The sequence below is a fragment of the Meles meles genome, chromosome 16 (genome assembly GCF_922984935.1).
Source record: "Meles meles chromosome 16, mMelMel3.1 paternal haplotype, whole genome shotgun sequence".
NCBI classification, from domain to species: Eukaryota; Metazoa; Chordata; class Mammalia; order Carnivora; family Mustelidae; genus Meles; species Meles meles.
Window position 1 is genome coordinate 10187801 of NC_060081.1, and position 16874 is coordinate 10204674.

General features: G+C 41.5%; 1 protein-coding gene across 1 annotated transcript in view; it reads right to left on the minus strand.

Annotated features, from left to right (window-relative positions):
- LOC123927119 (E3 ubiquitin-protein ligase SH3RF3-like) overlaps positions 1-16221 on the minus strand; it is an 80080-nt gene extending 63859 nt beyond the window's left edge. The window contains exons 1-2 of the mRNA XM_045981641.1: positions 16149-16221; positions 15858-15953 (exon numbers count right to left, since the gene is read on the minus strand). Of these exons, the coding sequence (XP_045837597.1) occupies positions 15858-15953; positions 16149-16221 (169 nt within the window). The remainder of the gene's footprint in view (positions 1-15857; positions 15954-16148) is intronic.
- Positions 16222-16874: the final 653 nt, after the last annotated feature.

Below are 16874 nucleotides of genomic sequence, written 5' to 3' on the forward strand. Positions count from 1 at the left end.
CAGATGGCCCTTCTTTTCACTACATCTGTATCTTTGGGGTAAATATCCTGCAGTGCAATGGCAGGGTCATAGGGAAGCTCTATTTTTAATTTCTTGAGGAATCTCCACACTGTTCTCTAAAGTGGCTGCACTAACTTGCATTCCCACCAACAGTGTAAGGGGGTTCCCCTTTCTCCACAACCTCTCCAACACACGTTGTTTCCTGTCTTGCTAGTTTTGGCCATTCTAACTGTGTAAGGTGATATCTCAATGTGGTTTTAATTTGAATCTCCCTGATGGCTACTGAAGACGAGCATTTTTTCATGTGTCTGATAGCCATTTGCATGTCTTCATTAGAGAAGTGTCTGTTCATATCTTCTGCCCATTTTTGGATATGATTATCTGTTTTGTGTGTGTTGAGTTTGAGAAGTTCTTTATAGATCCTGGATATCAACCTTTTGTCTGTACTGTCATTTGCAAATATCTTCTCCCATTCCGTGGGTTGCCTTTTTGTTTTGTTGACTGTTTCCTTTGCTGTACAGAAGCTTTTGATCTTGATGAAGTCCCAAAAGTTCATTTTCACTTTTGTTTCCTTTGCCTTTGGAGACATATCTTGAAAGAAGTTGCTGTGGCTGATATCGAAGAGGTTACTGCCTATGTTCTCCTCTAGTATTCTGATGGATTCCTGTCTCACGTTGAGGTCTTTTATCCATTTAGCGTTTATCTTTGTGTATGGTGTAAGAGAATGGTCGAGTTTCATTGTTGTACATATAGCTGTCCCGTTTTCCCAGGACCATTTATTGAAGAGACTGTCTTTTTTCCATTGTGTATTTTTTCCTGTTTTGTCGAAGATTATTTTTTTCCCATTTTATTTAATTTTTCAGCGTAACAGTATTCATTCTTTTTGTACAACACCCAGTGATCCATGCAAAACGTGCCCTCCCCATTACCCACCACCTGCTCCCCCAACCTCCCACCCCTGACCCTTCAAAACCCTCAGGTTGCCCCAACCTCGCACCCCTGACCCTTCAAAACCCTCAGGTTGTTTTTCAGAGTCCATAGTCTCTTATGGTTCGCCTCCCCTCCCCAATGTCCATAGCCCGCTCCCCCTCTCCCAATCCCACCTCCCCCCAGCAACCCCCAGTTTGTTTTGTGAGATTAAGAGTCATTTATGGTTTGTCTCCCTCCCAATCCCATCTTGTTTCATTTATTCTTCTCCTATCCCCATACCCCCCCATGTTGCTTCTCCATGTCCTCATATCAGGGAGATCATATGATAGTTGTCTTTCTCCGATTGACTTATTTCACTAAGCATGATACGCTCTAGTTCCATCCACGTCATCGCAAATGGCAAGATTTCATTTCTTTTGATGGCTGCATAGTATTCCATTGTGTATATATACCACATCTTCTTGATCCATTCATCTGTTGATGGACATCTAGGTTCCTTCCATAGTCTGGCTATTGTAGACATTGCTGCTATAAACATTCGGGTACACGTGCCCCTTCGGATCACTATGTTTGTATCTTTAGGGTAAATACCCAGTAGTGCAATTGCTGGGTCATAGGGTAGTTCTATTTTCAACATTTTGAGGAACCTCCATGCTGTTTTCCAGAGTGGTTGCACCAGCTTACATCCCACCAACAGTGGAGGAGGGTTCTCCTTTCTCCGCATCCTCGCCAGCATCTGTCATTTCCTGACTTGTTCATTTTAGCCATTCTGACTGGTGTGAGGTGATATCTCATTGTGGTTTTGATTTGTATTTCCCTGATGCCGAGTGACGTGGAGCACTTTTTCATGTGTCTGTTGGCCATCTGGATGTCTTCTTTGCAGAAATGTCTGTTCATGTCCTCTGCCCATTTCTTGATTGGATTGTTTGTTCTTTGGGTGTTGAGTTTGCTAAGTTCCTTATAGATTTTGGATACTAGCCCTTTATCTGATATGTCGTTTGTGAATATCTTCTCCCATTCTGTCAGTTGTCTTTTGGTTTTGTTAACTGTTTCCTTTGCTGTGCAAAAGCTTTTGATCTTGATGAAATCCCAATAGTTCATTTTTGCCCTTGCTTCCCTTGCCTTTGCCGTTGTTCCTAGAAAGATGTTGCTACGGCTGAGGTCGAAGAGGTTGCTGCCTGCATTCTCCTCAAGGATTTTGATGGATTCCTTTCTCACATTGAGGTCCTTCATCCATTTGGAGTCTATTTTCGTGTGTGGTGTAAGGAAGTGGTCCAATTTCATTTTTCTGCATGTGGCTGTCCAATTTTCCCAGCACCATTTATTGAAGAGGCTGTCTTTTTTCCATTGGACATTCTTTCCTGCTTTGTTGAAGATTAGTTGACCATAGAGTTGAGGGTCGATTTCTGGGCTCTCTATTCTGTGCCACTGATCTATGTGTCTGTTTTTGTGCCAGTACCATGCTGTCTTGATGATGACATCATCATCCTTGAAGTCAGGAATTGTGATGCCACCAACTTTGGCTTTCTTTTTCAATATTCCTTTGGGTATTCGAGGTCTTTTCAGGTTCCATATAAATTTTAGGATTATTTGTTCCATTTCTTTGAAAAAAAAATGGATGGTATTTTGATAGGGATTGCATTAAATGTGTAGATTGCTTTAGGTAGCATGGACATTTTCACAATATTTATTCTTCCAATCCAGGAGAATGGAACATTTTTCCATTTCTTTGTGTCTTCCTCAATTTTTTTCATGAGTACTTTATAATTTTCTGTGTATAGATTCTTAGCCTCTTTGGTTAGGTTTATTCCTAGGTATCTTATAGTTTTGGGTACAATTGAAAATGGGATTGACTCCTTAATTTCTCTTTCTTCTGTCTTGTTGGTGTAAAGAAATGCAACTGATTTCTGTGCATTGATTTTATATCCTGACACTTTACTGAATTCCTGTACAAGTCCTAGCAGTTTTGGAGTGGAGTCTTTTGGGTTTTCCAAATATAGTATCATATCATCTGCGTAGAGTGATAGTTTGACTTCTTCTTTACCAATTTGGATGCCTTTAATTTCTTTTTGTTGTCGCATTTCTTTTTTTTTTTTTAAGAATGTATGTATTGATACAGAGAGAGAGCATAAACAGGGGGAGCATCAGAGAATCAGGGAAAAACAGACTCCTTTCTGAACAGGGAGCCCAATGCCAGACTCATTCCCAGAATCCAGGATCATGACCTGACCTGAGAGCAGACACTTAACCAACTGAGCCACCAAAGTGCCCCAACTTGTATTTCTTTTTTCTTTTTACTTTTCTTTTCTTTTCTTTTCTTTTCTTTTATTTATTTGACAGACATAGATTACAAGTAGGCAGAGAGGCAGGCAGAGAGGGGGGAAGCAGGCTCCCTGCTGAGCAGAGAGCCTGATGTGGGGTTTGATCTCAGGACCATGGGATCATGACCCAAGCCGAAGGCAGAGGCTTTAACCCAGTGAGCCACCCAGGCGCTCCCCTAACTTATATTTCTATATACCAATGACCAACTTTCACAAAGAGATTAAGAAAGCAATGCCATTGAGAATTGCATCAAGGGAAAAAAAAAAACAAACAACCTAGCAATAAAAGTAACCAAGAATGAGGAAGACCTGGTATACTGAACACATGGTGAAAAAGGAAGGAAAAATATATGCATGTTGGTGGGTGAATGTATGGATCAAAGATTTGGAAAAGGACACAAATAAATGGAAGCATACACCATGCTCATTAACTGGAAGAGTTAATCATCTTAGCATGTCCACCTTACCCAAAGCAAGCTGGAGAAAAAAGAGAGAGAGAGTCCAAGATGGCAGAGGAGAAGGACATTTTCTTTTCTTTTTTTTTTGTTTGTTTGTTTATTTACAGCATAACAGTGTTCATTGTTTTGGCATCACACCCAGTGCTACATGCAGTACGTGCCCTCCCTATTACCCACCACCTGGTTCCTCAACCTCCCACCCCCCGACCCCCCGCCCCTTAAAAACCCTCTGGTTGTTTTTCAAAGTCCATAGTCTCTCATGGTTCATCTCCCTTTCCAGTTTCCCTCAACTCCCTCTCCTCTCCATCTCCCCATGTCCTCCATGTTATTTGTTATGCTCCACAAATAAGTGAGACCATATGATACTTGACTCTCTCTGCTTGACTTATTTCGCTCAGCATAATTTCTTCCAGTCCCATCCATGTTGCTACAAAAGTTGGATATTCATCCTTTCTGATGGAGGCATAATACTCCATTGTGTATATGGACCACATCTTCCTTATCCATTCATCCGTTGAAGGGCATCTTGGTTCTTTCCACAGTTTGGGGACCGTAGCCATTGCTGCACTAAACATTGGGGTACAGATGGCCCTTCTTTTCACTACATCTGTATCTTTGGGGTAAATACCCAGCAGTGCAATTGCAGGGTCATAGGGAAGCTCTATTCTTAATTTCTTCAGGAGTCTCCACACTGTTCTCCAAAGTGGCTGCACTAACTTGCATTCCCACCAACAGTGTAAGAGGGTTCCCCTTTCTCCACATCCTCTCCAACACACGTTGTTTCCTGTCTTGCTAATTTTGGCCATTCCAACAAGTCAGGTGGTATCTCAATGTGGTTTTAATTTGAATCTCCCTGATGGCTAGTGATGATGAACATTTTTTCATGTGTCTGATAGCCATTCGTATGTCTTCGTTGGAGAAGTGTCTGTTCATATCTTCTGCCCATTTTTGGATATGATTATCTGTTTTGTGTGTGTTGAGTTTGAGAAGTTCTTTATAGATCCTGGATATCAACCTTTTGTCTGTACTGTCATTTGCAAATATCTTCTCCCATTCCGTGGGTTGCCTTTTTGTTTTGTTGACTGTTTCCTTTGCTGTGCAGAAACTTTTGATCTTGATGAAGTCCCAAAAGTTCATTTTTGCTTTTGTTTCCTTGGCCTTTGGAGACATATCTTGAAAGAAGTTGCTGTGGCTGATATCGAAGAGGTTACTGCTTATGTTCTCCTCTAGGATTCTGATAGATTCCTGTCTCACGTTGAGGTCTTTTATCCATTTAGAGTTTATCTTTGTGTACGGTGTAAGAGAATGGTCGAGTTTCATTCTTCTACATACCACTGTCCAGTTTTCCCAGCACCATTTATTGAAGAGACTGTCTTTTTTCCATTGAATATTTTTTCCTGTTTTGTCGAAGATTATTTCACCATAGAGTTGAGGATCCATATCTGGGCTTTCCACTCTATTCCATTGGTGTATGTGTCTGTTTTTATGCCAGTACCACGCTGTCTTGGTGATCACAGCTTTGTAGTAAAGCTTGAAATCGGGTAACGTGATGCCGCCAGTTTTGTTTTTGTTTTTCAACATTTCCTTAGCAATTCGGGGTCTCTTCTGATTCTATACAAATTTTAGGATTATTTGCTCCAGCTCTTTGAAAAATACTGGTGGAATTTTGATCGGAATGGCATTAAAAGTATAGATTGCTCTAGGCAGTATGGACATTTTAACAATGTTTATTCTTCCAATCCAAGAGCATGGAACAGTCTTCCATCTTTTTGTGTCTTCTTCAATTTCTTTCATGAGAGTTCTGTAGTTCCTCGAGTACAGGTCCTTTACCTCTTTGGTTAGGTTTATTCCCAGGTATCTTATGGTTCTTGGTGCTATAGTAAATGGAATGGATTCTCTAATTTCCCTTTCTGCATTTTCATTGTTAATGTATAAGAAAGCCACTGATTTCTGTACATTGACTTTGTATCCTGCCACCTTACTGAATTGCTGTATGAGTTCTAGGAGTTTGGTGGTGGAGTCTTTGGAGTTTTCCATATAAAGAATCATGTCATCTGCGAAGAGAGAGAGTTTGACTTCTTCCTTGCCAATTTGGATACCTTTTATTTCTCTTTGTTGTCTGATTGCCGTTGCTAGAACTTCTAATACTATGTTGAACAAGAGTGGTGAGAGTAGGCATCTTGTCGTGTTCTTGATCTCAATGGGAAGGCTGCAAGCTCTTTCCCATTGAGGATGATATTTGCTGTGGGTCTTTCATAGATAGATTTTATGAAGTTCAGGAATGATCCCTTTATCCCTATACTTTGAAGCGTTTTCATCAGGAACGGATGCTGGATTTTATCAAATGCTTTTTCTGCATCAATGGAGAGGACCATGTGGTTCTTCTCTCTTCTCTTATTGATTTGTTCTATCACACTGATTGATTTGCGAATGTTGAACCAACCTTGCAACCCAGGGATGAATCCCACCTGATCATGGTGGATAATATTTTTAATGTGCTGATGGATCCTGTTTGATAGGATCTGGTTGAGGATCTTTGCATCCATATTCATCAGTGATATTGGACTGAAATTCTCCTTTTTGGTAGGGTCTTTGCCTGGTTTGGGGATCAGGGTAATGCTGGCTTCATAAAAGAGTCTGGAAGTTTTCCTTCTGCTTCAATTTTTTGGAACAGCTTCAGGAGAATTGGTGTTATTTCTTCTTTGAAAGTTTGGTAGAATTCCCCAGGGAATCCGTCAGGTCCTGGGCTCTTGTTTTTTGGGAGGTTTTTGATCACTGCTTCAATCTCATTACTAGATATCAGTCTATTCAGGTTGTCAATTTCTTCCTGGTTCAATTTTGGGAGTTTGTAGTTTTCCAGGAATGCATCCATTTCATCCAAGTTGCTTAGCTTATTGGCATATTAACTGTTGGTAATAATTTCTAATGATTGTTTCGATTTCCTTGGTGTTAGTTGTGATCTCTCCCTTTTCATTCATAATTTTATTAATTTGGGCTTTCTCTCTTTTCTTTTGGATTAGTGTGGCCAATGGTTTATCGATCTTATTGATTCATTCCAAAAACCAGCTTCTACTTTCATTGATACTTTCTACTGTATCTCTCGCTTCTACCTCATTGATCTCTGCTCTAATCTTGATTATTTCCCTTCTTGCATGTGGAGTTGGTTTGATTTGTTGTTGATTCTCCAGTTCTTTCAGGTGTAGAGACAGCTGGTGTATTCTGGATTTTTCAATGTTTTTGAGGGAGGCTTGGATGGCTATGTATTTCCCCCGTAGAACAGCCTTTGCTGTATCCCATAGCTTTTGGACCAAAGTGTCTTCATTCTCATTGGTTTCCATGAATTGTTTAAGTTCATCTTTGATCTCCTGGTTGATCCAAGCATTCTTAAGCAACGTGGTCTTTAGATTCCAGGTGTTCCTTCTGAACTTTTTCTTGTGATTGAGTTCCAGTTTCAAAGCATTGTGATCTGAGAATATGCAGGGAATAATGTCAGTCTTTTGGTATCGGTTGAGTCCTGCTTTGTGACCCAGTATGTGGTCTATTCTGGAGAAGGTTCCATGTGCACTTGAGAAGAATGAGTATTCTGTTGTTTTAGGGTGGAATGTTCTGTATACGTCGATTAGGTCCATCTGGTCCAATGTTTCTTTCAATGCTCTTATTTCTTTATTAATTTTCTGCTTCGATGATCTGTCTATTTCTGAGAGAGGCGTATTAAGATCTCCTACTATTATTGTATTCATATCAATATGACTCTTTATCTTGATTAATATTTTTCTTATGTAATTGGGTGCTCCCATATTGGGGGCAGAGATATTCATAATTGTTAGATCATCTTGGCGGATAGTCCCTTTAAGAATTATGTAGTGTCCTTCTGTATCTCTGACTACAGTCTTTAGTTTACAATCTAATTTATCTGATATGAGAATCGCTACTTCGGCCTTCTTTTGAGGCCCATTGGCATGAAAGATGCTTCTCCATCCCTTCACTTTCAGTCTGGGTGTATCCTTAGGTTCGAAATGGGTCTCTTGTAGACAACATATGGATGGGTCCTGTCGTTTGATCCAATCTGCAACCCTGTGTCGTTTTATGGGCGCATTTAGGCCATTCACATTGAGAGTGATTATTGAGAGATAGGTTTTTATTGACATCGTGTTGCCTTTGAAGTCTTTCTGTCTGTAGATTGTGTCTATATTTCTGTTCAATGATATTCTTAGGATTTTTTCTCTTTTATAGGACACCCCTTAATATTTCCTGCAGTGTCGGCTTGGTGGTTGCATAGTCTTTTAAGCCTTGCAGGTCTTGGAAATTCTTTATCTCTCCATCCATTTTAAATGTCAGTCTTGCTGGATAGAGTATTCTTGGTTGCATGTTCTTCTCATTTAGTACTCTGAATATATTTTGCCAGCCCTTCCTGGCTTGCCAGGTCTCTGTGGAAAGGTCTGACGTTATTCTAATGGGCTTTCCTCTGTACGTAAGGAGCTATTTTGTCCTAGCTGCTTTTAAGATTGTCTCTCTTGAAACATAATTCCTCATTCTAACTATAAGGTGTCATGAGGACTTTCGTGAATCTAAAATCTTGGGAGGAAATCTCTCTGTCTCTAGTACATGAACATTGTTTCCATTCGTGAGATTGGGAAAATTTTCATAGACAACTTCTTCCACTATATCTTCTAGACTTCTTTCTTTTTCCTCCCCTTCAGGGATTCCAATAATTCTGACGTTGGAAAGTTTCATGGCATCATTTATTTCCCTGATTCTGTTTTCGTGGCTTCTGATCTGTTTGTTGCAGGCTTCCTCCTGATCCTTTCTCTCTATCTGTTTGTCCTCCAGATCACTAATTTTATCTTCTTTCTCAGTTACCCTAGCTTTTAGAGAATTTAGATTAGAGTGGAACTCATTGAGAGCATTTTGAACATCATCCCTGGTGGCTTTCAGTTCTGCCCTAATCAATTCTGTTTGGTCATCCATGGCTTTCTCCAACCTAGCTATTGCCTGGATAATTGTTAGTCTGAATTCCTTTTCTGACATATTGTCTATGTCGATAGCCATGAGCTCTGTTGCAGAAGGCCCATCCTCTGTATTTTTCTTCTGTTGGGTATTCCTCCTCCTAGTCATTTTGGAAAGAGATGACTCTACAGATGCAGCTGGAATTATCGATTGTGGTGCAATCAATGTGCACCCTGGAACGCTTCTGTGCAACCAGGATTCCCCACCCAAATGAGAGAGAAAAGAAAAGAAAAAGAAATAGAGAAGAAGAAAGGAAATAAAGGGGAAAGAAAAAAGGGAAAAAAAGAGAGAGCGAGACAGAGAGAGAGATAGGAAAAAAAGGGAAGATAAAAGAGAAGACTCAGCCCAAATGGGCCACAAGGTAAGATTTGTGAAGTATACAAACAAAAACAGACAAACAAAAAGACTGATAAAAGTATATGATAAGAGAAAAATATATATATATGTAAGCAAAAAAAAAAAAAAAAAAGGGAAGAACCTCATCGAAAGAACCCCAAGTATAAGATTTATATATTATCAGGACAAACACAAATTCACAGAAACACTGACAGAAGGAAAAATTGGGAGAGTGGTTATAAATTCTCAGTGTGGGTGAGGAAGGTTATTTTGATTCTTCCTGAAGGTATCTTGATGTTTTTGTTAAGGGACTCAACTTTCCTAAGTTACAGGGAGATTAGAAAATGGTTTGCCTATAGGGGTAGCATTGATTGGGGAAAGGGGATTACCTTGAAGTTTAACTCTATATGTATATAAGAAAATAAAAATTAAAAAAGAATAAACTAGACTAAACTAAGTTAAAATTAAAAAATAATTTAAAAAAAATAGAAAAGCAAAAGAAAAACACGGTTGTATGTATCGAAAAGTTCAGGTTAGAAAGTTACTAAAGAATTTGATGTACTGGACATCTTAGTGTGGTGGTAAATAGGATAAAAAATTATCTGTATGTATAAAAAAAAAGAACCAGAATATTAGTAAAGAGTTAAAAATAAAAGTTGTATTTATGAATAGTGGTGGTGGTCCTCTTGTAGTCTTTTTTTTTTTCTTCCTGGTTGGTTTTCTGGGGGAGGGGCCTGCCACGTGGGTTTTCAGACAATGATGTTCCCTGAGTTAGGTCCTCCCGCTCCCCTCAAGGGGTTGAGCTCTGAGGAAACTGTTTTTTTTCAGCCTTTTGTTCTCTGGGGGTTTTATGTTCTTTCATCTGCTTTCTCTCGCCTTGACAGCTTTTGATGGTTTTTGGAGGTTTAGAGGAGAGCAAACTGCACCCAGAACTCCCTCTCAGAGAGAAGCCCCAGAATGTTTTGGAAAATCTGCTGGCTGAGTCGGTTCTGAGTCACTGTCCCTGGGGATGCAGGAACTCCTCCTGGTACCCAAAACCAGGGCAGCGGTGGCTGTCTAGGCAGTTCCAGACCGCCAGAGAGGTTCTGAGCAGAGATCGCACACTGAGATTTTCCCGCTGTCCCGGGCTGGGAATAACTGGTTTTTCCGGATGCCAGAGCTCTAGGCTAGCGCCTATGAGCACGTATCTCAAGGGAGGGTGTGGGACGTGCGCGTTTGAGGATTGCCGTCTGGCCAGGCTCCCAGCTCCTCAGGGGAGCCAGACCCCACTCGTTCTCGGGCACGCTGGCATTCAGGCGCACTGGCGGCTCAGGGACAGAGACCTGATTTCTCCGCCGCACTCGCTCTGGCTCATCACCAGGGGAGGCTGTGCTGGGTTGGGGGACTTAGGTCCCTGACCCTAACTGCCCAGGTTCCCACTATTACCCCCCGCGATCCTTTGCTCTTTGTTTTTTGAGTGCTTTCAACCAGACTCCAAGTTAATGCTGGTCCCCAGACGCAGAGCACTCTCGTGTTGGGGTATTACTTTCCAATCGGTCACCTCTGGTGGCTCCCTCCCCCTTTTGTTTATCTTCCGATATCAGTCGACGCTCCCAGTCTGCTTTACCTGCCACTGGCATCTTCTGCTCCTGTAGAGATCCAGACGTGTATAATTCTGATCTCAGGCTGATTTCATGGGTGGTCGGAGTTCTTTGGTAGGTAATCAGCTCACTTTAGGGTACAGGTTGAAATGGTGCCTCCTCCTACTTCCCAGCCATCTTGACTCCCCGGAGTAGGACATTTTCATTTCATCTGTCACAAGCAATTCAGCTAGAGAGCTCTCAAACCATTCTGAACACCTGCAAATTCAAGCATAGATCCAAGAAAAGAATAGCAGCAACTCTACAAACAGAAAAGCGACCACTTTCCACAAGGTAGGAAGTAGTGAAAAGTGAGTCTAAGTTGATGGGTGGGAAGATAAACCCTGGTGGGAGGGAGCTTCTGTCAGCTGGCTACTGCCAAGTGCTAGGGGCAGAACACAAAATCGGAACTTTTGGAAGTCTGCTCTGGTGAGGGATGTCGCTCTGGTGACTGGGCAGGGAGTGGAACCTTCAATGGGACAGCGTGGTCTCAGGATCCTTGGGCTCCCAGGGAGACCAGGAGCACTTGAGGGCAGCAGAGCTCCCGGGTACTGGAGCAGGGAAGCCGGCTGCAAAGAGTGAGCCCGGAAGTGGTCTCTAAGCTCGAGTTTGTTGTAACTGTGATCCACAGCACAGTCTGACCACTGCTCTTTGAGAAGGGGCCCAAGAAGCGGCACAATTGGGGAGAGTCCCCTTCCTACCCCAGGAGGAGTGGTGCCTGATCCTGCTGCAGGAGTCTGCTGGGTTTGGGGACTCCGAACTGTGTCGTGTGCCAGAGACAGAAATGCTTGGTCACAGGTCCGGTGATACCATACTCATGAATGAAATGGAGGAAGACACCAAGAAATGGAAAAGCATTCTATGCTCATGGATTGTAAGAACAAATATTGTGAAAATGTCTATGCTATCCAGAACAATCCAAAGATTCAATGCAATCCCTATCAAAATACCATCCACATTTTTCACAGAACTGGAATAAACAATCCCCAAATTTGTATGGAAGCAGAAAAGACCCCGAATAGCCAAAGGGTTGTTGAAAAAGAAAACCAACGTTGATGGCAATGCAATTGCAGACTTCAAGCTCTATTACAAAGCTGTAATATCAACACAATATGGTCCTGACATAAAAACAAACACATAGATCAATGGAACAGAATAGAGAAACCAGAAATGGACCCTCAACTCCAGGATCAACTTATCTTCCTCAAAGAAGGAAAGAATATCCAACGGGGTGGGGGGGAAGTGTCTTCAATAAATGGTGTTGGGAACACAGGACAGCCATATGCAGAATAATGAAACTGGACCATTTCCTTATACCATGCACAAAAAATAGACTCCAAGTAGATGAAAGACCTCAATGTGAGACAGGAATTCATCAAAATCCTAGAGGAGAACAGAGGCAGTAACCTTTTTTACCTCAACCACAGCAACTTCTTGCTACACATATCTCCAAAGGCGAGGGAAGCAAAAGAAAAAAATGAACTGTCGGGATTTCATCGAGATAGCAAGCTTTTACCCAGCAAAGGAAACAATCAACAAAACCAAAAGACAACAAAAAGAACAAGAGAATATATTTTCAAATGATATTTCAGATAAAGGGCTCATATCCAAAATCTAGAAAGAACTTGCCAAACTCAACACCCACAGAACAAATATTCCAATCAAGAGATAGGCCAGTGACATGAACAGACCTTTCTCCAAAGAAAAAATCCAAATGGCCAACAGACACTTTAAAAAGTGCTCAACATCCTCGATATTAGGAAAATACCAATCAAATCCATAATGAGATACCACCTTACACCAGTCAGAATGGCTAAAATGAACAAGTCAGGAAAAGACAGGTATTGGTGAGGTTGTGAAAAAAGGGGAAGACTTTTATACTATTGGAGGGAATGCAAGCTGGTGAAGCCACCCTGGAAAACAGTGTGGAGGTTCCTCAAGAAGTTGAAAATAGAGCTACCCTACAACCCTGCAATTGCACTGATGGGTATTTACCCCAAAGATACAAATGTAGTGATCTGAAGGGTCACCTGCAACCCAATGTCTATAGCAGCAATGCCCACAAGAGCCAAAATATGGGGCGCCTGGGTGGCTCAGTGGGTTAAAGCCTCTGCCATCAGCTCAGGTCATGATCCCAGGGTCCTGGGATTGAGCGCCACATCAGGCTCTCTGCTCAGCGGGGAGCCTGCTTCCTCCTCTCTGCCTGCCTCTCTTCCTACTTGTGATCTCTGTCTGTCAAATAAATAAATAAAATCTTAAAAAAAAAAGAGCCAAAGTATGCAAAGAGCCCAGACAGCTATCAACAGATGAGTGGCTCTATATGGATATATACAGCACTGAATATTATGAAGCCATCAAAAAATGAAACCTTGCCATTTGCAATGACATGCATGGAACTAAGGGTATTGTGCTAAGTGAAATAAGTCAATCAGAGAAGGACAATTCTCATACGAGCTCACTGATATGTGGAATTTAAGCAACAAGACAGAGGATCATAGGGGAAGAGGGAAAAAAAAAGGAAGCAAGATGAAATCAGAGAGGGAGTCAAAGCAAAGAGACACAATCTCAGGAAATAAACTGAGGGTTTCTGAAGGAGAGGAAGGTGAGGGAATGGGATGGCTGGGTGATGGGCTTGGGGAGGCTATGTGCTGTAGTGAGCACTGTGTGGTGTGTGAAACAGAAGGATCTCATCTGTACTCATGAAACAAATACCATATTATATGATCATAATAAAAAAGGAAGTGAAAGAAAAACATTTAGAATACAAATGTAAACGATGTAAAAATAAATAAATAATGTCATTGATAAGAAAGGAAGAAAGAAAACAAGCATGCAAGCAAACAAGCGACTAAGCTACCTGGAGTCACCACACTCCAATTTCAAGCTAGATTACAAAGCTGTTGTCATCAATCAGTATGGTACTGGCAGAAAAACAGATACACAGGTCAATGGAACACAACAGAAAGCTTGGAAACTCATAATCATAGTGCTTTTGGCAAAGTTTATTCATTCATATATTAAAGGCATATTTAATCTTAGCTCTGATAGAATTACTAACTCTGAATGGGAATTTATAATATTGATGTCCTGTTCCAATGTTTGCTACCAATAAATGCATTTTTAAAACATGTTGTTCTATATACATGTATATTATAAAATAAGGATGATTTAGAATCCACTCTTTTAGAAAAAATTAAATTCACTTTAATAAACCTACCACAGAAAAGGAAATATAGATATCCATCATAACAACTGAGAACCTCACAAGAGAAGAAAATCAGACACAATCTGGTGTCTGATGGAAGAATAGAGTACTACTTAAGTAGTTCTGCCCTAATATTCAACCTGGTGAAAGCTATAGATCCAGCTACTCATTTATAAAAACACAGATGTCAGAGAAAAGTCCTACCAAAGATGTTGCCAATGAAGTCCACAATGCACATATGCTGGCAGGAAAAATATTTTCCCAACAAATAAACTGTAAGAACAGATAGAAGGAAGGAAGGAAATGAAAGAATAGAAAGAGAGAGAGAGAGAGAGAGAGAGAGAGAAAGAAAGAAAAAAAAAGAAAGAAAGAAAGAAGAAGAAAGAAATACAGATAGAAACCTCAGAAACTAACCCACACATGTATGGTCTTAACTTATGACACAGCAGAAAACATACAATGGGGAAAGGACTGTCTCTTCAGTGAACGGTACTGGGAAATCTGGACACTAAATGCAGAAGAATGTGACTGAATCACTTTTTTATACCGCACATACAAATTATGAATGGACGAATGACTTGAACATAAGAACTGAATCCATAAACCTTTAAAAAGAAAACACAGGTAGTAAGTTTCTCCATACTGGTTTTGGGGAAGAGACTCTTACATCAGACACCAAAAGCAAAGGCAGCAAAAGCAAAAATAAACAAGTGGAAGGACACCAAACTGAAATTTCTGCATGACAAAAGAAACCATCAAACCCTTAAAGGCAACCTCTCTAATGAGATAAAATATCTGCACATACTATTTGTGAGGAGAAGCTAATATCCAAAAATACACAAAACACTCCTTCAAATCCAAACAAAAACTGAATAAAAACTGAGGAGAATATATGAATAGACACTTTTCAAAGATGGTATACATGTGGCAAACAGACACAGAGAAAGTTGTTCAGCATCACTAATTGTCATCGGGAAAGAGAAGTCAAAACCACAATCAGCTCTCACCTCACAACTGTGGGAATGCCAGTTGTCCCAGAGACAGACGGCACGTGTGGTCAAGGGTGTGTGCACAAGGGGACCCTGTGCACTGTTGGTGGGAATGGAAATTGGTGCACCCACTGTGACAAACGCTATGGAGTTTCTGGAAAAAATTAATAGAACTACCACATGACCTGGTAATTGCTCTACTGAGTATTCCTTTGGAGAACACAAAAACACTCCCTCCAAAAGAGAGATGCACTCTCATGTTCATGCCAGTATTATTCACAATAACCAGACATGGAAACATTGACCTGGGGAGCATTATGCTAAGTAACTGACACAGAAAGACAAACACCAGAGGCTCTCACAGACATTCCACATAGAAAAAAAATACTGAATGCATAGATAATGAGAACAGATGGGTGGTTCCAGATTCAGGGATGGTGGGGAGAAACAGGTAAAGGTACTCAAAGGTGTCATGTTTGAGTGATAAAATTCACAAGTCGTGGAATCTTCTGTGCAGTATGGAAACAAAAGCTAACACTGCAGGATGAAGCACAGGCTCCCCCACTACTTGAAAGTACAGTGTTCCTAGGAAAACTTTCACAGCAGAAGTGGCATAGACGGAAAAAGGAATGACCATTCATTTCTACAGAAAAATGAGTGAGCATGCTCAGACACCAAAAGTTCCTTCTTTTTGGCTCTTCTTAGGACTCAGGACACAACATCCTAATAGATGCCCAAAATAACTGGAGATAAAGCACATCAGATGCTCACAGACACAATTCAAAGTGCTGGTAGTTGGACGTGGAGAGCAGTGTCCAGGAAAGAGCTGGCTGGGGTGCACGCCCCCTCTATAGTGGTTCCCCACAAAACAAATGTTGAATGCGATACCCACTTTTTGACTTTTTTCATAAGAGAGAAATCCTCTTCAGTTTTATTCCTGCTACTGGAGCTGTGTAATAACATAGATCTTTCGAAAAAGCCAAGTGTCTTACCATGAACGTTGAGAAAAGTGGGGAAGACTTGTACTTGAAAGTCGCTGAGGGGGTAGAAGTTCAGAGTTCTCCTGGACGCAAACATCCACAGGACCACTATGAAAGGCACATTTCTCAGCAGGTGGAACATGGACTATCTCCTATCCCCAGAAACCTACTCCTTCACCTCACTCGGGACAACCCACAAGAGCTCGGACTTACCTCAATTCCTCCTTTCTCCCATTCCCAATATCAACCCATCAGCAAATCCTGTGAGCTCCATCTTCAATAGGTACTCAGAATAGCACTAACCGCTCCTTTCAAGGCTGCCTGTCTGGTCCACACTGGAGTCCATCTCTTGTACGACTTCCTGGGAAAGCTTCATCATTGACCTCCCTTGCCCATCTTCAACTCTGTGTCATCTGTTCTCAACACTGTAGCTAGGATGGCCCAATGAAACAGGGTCCCATGGGGTCACAGCCCTGGCATGGCTTTCTGTCACCCTACAGTCACCTCCCTGAGGTCATGTCCTAAGCTGTCTCCTGTTGCCACAGGGCTTTCTCCTCCTGGACATAGGTGGTATGCTCCTGCCCCAGGGCCTTTGCATATGCTTTCCCTACAATTTAGAAGACTCTTCATTGATATCATTCACTCTTTTTTGAACTTGACTCAAGCATCACCTTCCTAGTGAAGACCCACCTGCACCCTATGTGAATAGCAAGCACCACAGCCACTTCCCATTCAGCTCCCCAGCCCTGTCTCCAGCTTTCGATTTCCAGACCAGTTATCACAGTCACCAGGCCATCTTGGCAAGGGGGGAATAGTACACTACTTGGATGGTTTCACCATGGACTCCCTCTGATTTCCTAGTCCAGAGCCCTGGGGGAAAAGGTGACCATAGCTCTTGCACAGCCAGGATGCCTGGAACAATGATTCCCCCCTCCAGCACTCTGAAGACCATCAGAAAAATGAGCCATAAGAGGAAACCACTTGCACATGAAACCTGAAACCAGACAGCTTCCTCGATTCCAGGTGAGC